Source organism: Quercus suber, unplaced genomic scaffold, assembly GCF_002906115.3.
Source record: "Quercus suber isolate HL8 unplaced genomic scaffold, Cork oak 2.0 scaffold_73, whole genome shotgun sequence".
Classification (NCBI taxonomy): domain Eukaryota; kingdom Viridiplantae; phylum Streptophyta; class Magnoliopsida; order Fagales; family Fagaceae; genus Quercus; species Quercus suber.
The window spans coordinates 1144251-1150618 of record NW_027069538.1 but is presented as its reverse complement, the minus strand read 5'-3'; the positions used below and the strand labels follow the sequence as shown (position 1 = coordinate 1150618).

General features: G+C 42.7%; 1 protein-coding gene across 1 annotated transcript; it reads right to left on the bottom strand.

Annotated features, from left to right (window-relative positions):
* Window positions 1-1964: 1964 nt before the first annotated feature.
* On the bottom strand, window positions 1965-5945 carry LOC136067451 (uncharacterized). Its single transcript, XM_065773352.1, has 2 exons — window positions 5207-5945; window positions 1965-4864 (listed from the first exon to the last, which is right to left on the bottom strand). Exons 1-2 carry the CDS (start codon window positions 5943-5945, stop codon window positions 1965-1967), a joined length of 3639 nt encoding a protein of 1212 aa, XP_065629424.1.
* Between the last annotated feature and the right edge of the window lie 423 nt (window positions 5946-6368).

The window sequence follows — 6368 nt, the reverse complement described above, 5'->3', positions numbered from 1 at the left end:
TAAAGGGTACCAGAAGTACCAAAACAGTCATGATTAAAATAGTATTAAATTTTTTTTTTTTTTGTTTTTTTTTTATGGGTTTGGGTCTTTGGGTATTTATAATTTTTAAAAAAAAAAAAATAGTAAGTATTTTTAACCTAAAGGAAATGATGTTTTTTTTTTCTTTTTTCTTTTTTCTTTTTTAAGCCGAGGAGTGCTTATAAAATTGAAAGCACACAAATGATTTTTTTTTTCTTTTTGAATATAAACGAACTATTATTATCAATTCAATAAAGTCTGATAACATTAAATGTTTCATATATTCTTTTTTGGTTGTAATTGTGACAAAATAGTGTAATTGCTATATAATTTCATAATAGTATAAACTATAGATAAGGCCGTAAATGAATCAAGCCTATTATAAACAACTTGGGATTAGCTTGGTAAAAAGTTTGTTCATATTTGTTTGTTTATAAATAAGTCAAGTTTGAACTTTAGTTTTGATATTTCTGGAAAATCAATGGGTTAGAAATCTTCGGACTTCGACAATCTTCAGAGTCAAATCCTGCAAAACCAAATTTAATCAGAGAAAAAACCGGTGAAGACCGGCCTATGGTCCTCTGATGGTGAAGTTAGTGGGCTGGAATCAAGAAGAAAAGTTCCTAAATGTTTATCCTTCTCTCTCCAAAGAAAAAAAAGTCCGGATCCATTACCTCTATGCAAAGAAGTGTTTATATAGTATACGGAACGGTTATTTGCTCTGATAACCGTTCCTATTGTCGAGGAGTTCACCAAAATCGGAGGTAACTTCCATAACTTCCATGGAAATTACTTTATCTGAACCAGTGCTTTATCACGAGCAATGGAGATTTTGATTTATAGGTTAGGTCCAAGTCATGAATGTTTGGCTCGTCCGTCCCTAATTGAGGGCGGACGTGCCTCAGCATAAAAATTCTTGCCTCATCCGTCCTTCGAGACGAACGAGGCCTCGTCCGTCCTCATCCAATTTATGACGGACGAGGTAATACGGCTGCACCCGTCCTTCTTTCTTTTTCCTAGGACGAGCCATATGGACAATTTTTAAGGTGATATTTTATAGCATCATCAGTTGCCCCCTTGTCCATGGGTCGTCCAAAGACAGATAAGACGTGTGTTGGTAGCAGCTTGGTGTGCCACGTGTCATGAATTCGTTGGTGGAAAAATCTCGTCGATTGATCTAATCGAGGAGTATGCCACGTGTCTGTTGCTGATTCAATTACGTCGCTTCAGATGCTTGAGTTTGTTCCCTATAAATAGTGGAATACCCCCGGTACCCTCTTCATTTCTGAAATTTCTTCCCTTGTCCTTCCTCGTCCTAGATATTCGTCTAGAAACTTCTCGCGTCTATAGCCTTCGTTCTGGTAGGTCATCACCCTATGATTGGCCACGTGCACTTCCGCGGGTATAACTGCTTTAGTTCCATATGCTAGCTTAAAAGGAGTTTCTCCCGTAGGAGTTCTCACTGTCATTCTATATGCCCACAGAACACCTGGAAGCTCATCTGGCCATATTCCCTTAGCCCCCTCAAGCCGAGTCTTGATTATTTTCAACAAGGATCGGTTTGCAACTTTTGCCTGGCCATTAGCTTGCGGGTGGGCTGGTGAGGAGTAATGATTTTGAATTCCAAAGTGTATGCAAAAATCTCTGAAAATTACATTGTCAAATTGCCGTCCGTTGTCCGAAACCAGCACCCTAGGTACTCTAAATCTGCACACAATATTTTTCCACATGAAGTTCTTGACATTCTGCTGTGTGATGTTGGCCAAAGGTTCTGCTTCTACCCACTTGGTAAAATAATCAATACCAACCACAAGGAATTTCATTTGCCTTATACCCAGTGGAAATGGACCTAAAATATTCAGTCCCCATTGCGCAAAAGGCCACGGGGCCGTCATTGGAGTCAAATACTCTGATGGTTGCCTGGGGACGTTGCTAAACCTTTGACATTAATCGCAGACTTTGACGTATGCCTTAACGTCAGCTTGCATATTTGGCCAATAATATCCCGCACGGACGACTTTGTGGATGAGCGATCTGGCGCCTGAGTGATTGCCACATGCTCCCTCATGAATTTCTCTCAATATGTAATTTGCTTCGTCTGGGGCCAAACATCTGAGATAAGGCTGAGAAAAACCTCTTTGGTAGAGAATCTCGTCCATAAGAACATACCTGGCCGCCCTTGCCCTCAGCTTTCTAGCTTCATCTTTTTCTTCCGGGAGTCGTCTGTCTTTTAAGTATGACACAATTGGAACCATCCAATTCATTCCATTTTCCACCTGTTGTACTTCTGGGATGTCTATACTCAGCATATACTGGATTTCATCAAACTTATCTACGGCTTCGCTCGACGAGTCTTCTTTTGCCAAGGCATCAGCGTCCATGTTCTCCTCCCTTGGGATTTGAACGAAATTAACTTCTTCAAACTTCTTTACAAGGCGCGTCACTCTGTTTAGGTACTTCCTCATTCGTTCTTCTTTTACTTCAAACATTCCATTCACTTGGCCTATGATCAACTGAGAATCTCCCAAGACGAGGAGTGACTTTGCTTCTACAGATTTGGCTAATTCCAGTCCTTTAAGAAAAGCTTCGTACTCGACTTCATTATTAGTTGTCTGGTACTGCAAACGAACTCTGTGCTTTAATTTGTCCCCCTCTGGAGATTGCAAAACCACACCAATTCCGCCTGCGTGCAGTGTAGACGAGCCATCCACATGGATGATCCACTTGCTGTTTTCCACTTCACCTTCATCATCACAACTTAGGGTAAATTCAGTAATGAAATCTGCCAGAGCTTGAGCTTTTATGGCATGCCTTGGCTGGTATTTTATGTCAAACTCACTGAGCTCGATGGCCCATTGGATCAAACGTCCTGCAGCCTCTAACTTGTTCATTGCCTTCTTGAGTGGGTGATCTGTCATGACGTTAATAACATGAGCTTGAAAATAATGCCATAGTTTTCTGGAAGCAGTTATCAACGCAAAAGCCAATTTCTCCATTAACAGATATCGTCCTTCCACTCCCCTCAATGCTTTACTGGTATAGTATACAGGTCTCTGCACCTTGCTCTCTTCCCTCACCAGTGCTGAACTCACAGCGTGTGGAGTGACTGCCAAATATAAGTACAGTTCTTCTCCGGGCATAGACGGGCTCAATAACGGGGCTTTGGTGAGATATATCTTCAAATCTTCAAAAGCTTTTTGACACTCATTGGTCCATTCAAATGCTTTTTTGAGAACCTTAAAAAATGGCAAACACTTGTCAGTAGCTTTAGAAATAAACCTGTTGAGGGCGGCAACTCGTCCGGTGAGGGACTGAACTTCTTTAACATTGCTCGGAGGCTTCATATCCAATATTGCTTGAATTTTGTCAGGGTTTGCTTCAATTCCTCTGTAGGACACCATAAATCCTAAGAACTTCCCTGATGATACTCCAAAAGCACACTTGTTAGGGTTCAACTTCATAAGATACTGCCTCAGCGTGTCGAATGTTTCCCGCAAATCGACCAAATGCCTCTCCTCGTCTTGAGTTTTCACCAACATATCATCTATGTATACTTCTATATTTCTCCCGATCTGCGGACGAAACATGTGATTGACCAAACGTTGGTATGTCGCCCCAGCATTCTTTAAACCGAAAGGCATTACTTCATAACAAAACAGTCCCTGACTAGTGATAAAGGACGTCTTCTCTTGGTCCACTTCATCCATCCTAATTTGATTGTAACCAGAGAAAGCATCAAGGAAACTAAGCAACTTGTGGCCTGCGGTGGAATCTACCAATTGATCAATACGCAGCAATGGGTAACTGTCCTTGGGACAAGCCTTATTTAAATCAGTGAAATCAACGCACATTCTCCATTTGCCGTTCGCCTTCTTGACCATGACCATGTTAGCTAACCAGTCAGGATAGTATACCTCTCGAATAAACTTCGCTGCAATTAACTTCTGAACTTCCTGCTTAACAGCATTGTCTCTCTCTGGGGCAAACACCCTCTTCTTTTGTCGCACTGGTTTGGAGGAAGGGCATACACTCAGACGGTGGGTAATGACACTAAGGTCTATACCTGGCATGTCTTTGTGACTCCATGCGAACACATCTCTGTTTCTTTTCAAAAAACAAATGAGATCTTTCTTGATCTTCGCTTCTAGATCTGCTTCAACCCTGGTACACCTCTCAGGGTTATCATCATCTAAAGGAATATCTTCTAACGCTTCAATGGGTTCTGCCATAACTTTCTTTTCTTCGATATTCATTGCTTGAACTTGCTCGTCCGCAGCCAACATGGCTAGATAACATTCTCTTACTGCTAATTGGTCTCCCTGTACTTGGCCAACCCCATGCTCCGTTGGGAACTTGACTGACAAGTGATAAGTAGATGTAACTGCCTTCCACCTATTTAGGGTTGGCCTCCCAATTATTGCATTGTAAGAAAACGAACAATCAACTACAAGGAAGTTCACCTCCTTGATAACTTGCTGCGGATATGCCCCCACTATCACTGGTAAGGAAATACTACCCACAAGTTGCACCTTCATTCCACCAAAACCTACTAGGGGGGAGCTCGCTGGACGGAGCAAGTCTCGTCCTAACCTCATCTGCTGAAAGGCTGGATAGTACAAGATATCAGCAGAACTCCCATTATCTATCAACACCCTTCTAGTCTTGTAGTCCGCAATAAGGAGGGTGATGACAATAGCATCGTCATGAGGGTGATGGACTCTCTCTGCGTCCTCGTCCGTGAAGGTGATCGCCTGCTCGTCCGTAGTCCCTACTCTCGGTGATCGTCCAGAGAGCTGAACACTCTGCACTGCTTTCAAGTATGCTTTCTTTGATTTAGACGACTGTCCTGCAGAACTTCCCCCCAGAATGATTCTTATTTCTCCGAGCGGTGGCCGTGACGATTCTTCTACCTTGGCTTTCAATTTTTCGTCTTTATGATCTCATCCAAGGAAATTTTTCAGCTTCCCTTGTCTGATGAGATTCTCAATTTGCTGCTTCAGATCGAAGCACTCGTCCATGTCGTGCCCGTGATCTCTATGGAAGCGACAATACTTATTTCTATTGCGTTTATTGGGATCTCCCTTCATCTTCTCTGGCCACTTTAAGGAAGGCTCGTCTTTGATTTGCATTAGGACTTGCTTGAGTGGTACGTTCAAAGAAGTGTATTGTTGGTTCCTTGCTGACAGACCTGCCCTCTTCTCTTGGTCTTTTTTATCCTCCGTTCGTCCCTTCTTTGGACGAGGACCCTGTTCAGAATGACGAGCTGGATTTGTTTTCATTCTCTCAGCCCTCTTCCTCTTCTTAACTATAATCGCATCTTCTGCATTCATGAAGTTTTGGGCTGAATAGACGAATTCAACCATGGACTGAGGTTCCTTCTCATAAAGTTTATGTATAAATAAGTCAGAATTGACCCCATTATGAAAAGCTGCCAAGAGTAGCTTATCATCTACCTCGTCCACGGTCAGTGCTTCCCTATTGAAGCGTGTGATGAAGGAACGCAAGCTTTCATTTTCCCCCTGTTCAATCGTTAACAGACTGGAAGTAGATCGTCTGTGACGCTGACCCCTTATGAAGTTATTAACAAACAACTTGCTTAATTCTCCAAAAGAACTTACTGAATTCGGGGGTAATTTACTGAACCATACCCTAGCCGGACCCTTGAGAGTGGTAGGGAAGGCTCTACACATTATTTCATCTGGAACTCCTTGAAGATGCATAGTGGTCTTAAAGGTGGCAATGTGGTCAAAAGGATCTCGATTCCTATCGTATGAATCTAAAGAAGGCATTTTAAACTTCGGTGGCAAGGGATGGCCATTGATGGAAGCTGTAAAGGGAGAGTCAGTTCTATGAACCAAATCTTCTACTTGGTTTGCCCTCCTCATATTCTCCTTCATTTCGTCCATGGCCTTCTTCATCTGATCCATCTCTTTCTTCAAGTCAGATGCCCTTAGCGAAGTGGTATCCCTTAATTGACTCCCATGCTGAAAGTTCTCTCTACCCTCTTAACCCTGAGTTTGCCCTTCTTCTTCATGCTCTTGATGCGTCTGCCTTCTTAAATTAACCTCTCTGCGTAAGTCCTGATTCTGGCGAGTTAACTCCGCCATCGCAGCCGCCATAGAGTGCATATGTTGGACAGACGGGGCCTGCATATCCGGAGCAGATTGGCGATCGCGATGAGGATCACTCGATGCGTCCCTACTCTGTTGAGGGCCTGGGCTAGTTGCCCTTGATCTAGTCCGAACCATTTCAACCCTTTCACGAGAAAAAGAAGTCGCATAACTAAACAAGTTCAAGAGCAACCAATACGTTTCCCACAGACGGCGTCAACTGATATTTCTGGAAAATCA

Bases quoted from the DNA above. Each gene is read 5' to 3' on its own strand.
- LOC136067451 (XM_065773352.1), bottom strand. From the start codon at position 5,945: ATGGATCAGATGAAGAAGGCCATGGACGAAATGAAGGAGAATATGAGG. The intron at 4,865-5,206 runs GTCTGTCAGCAA...GAAGTTCTGCAG, and splicing joins AGACCAAGAGAAGAGGGCAG to GACAGTCGTCTAAATCAAAG.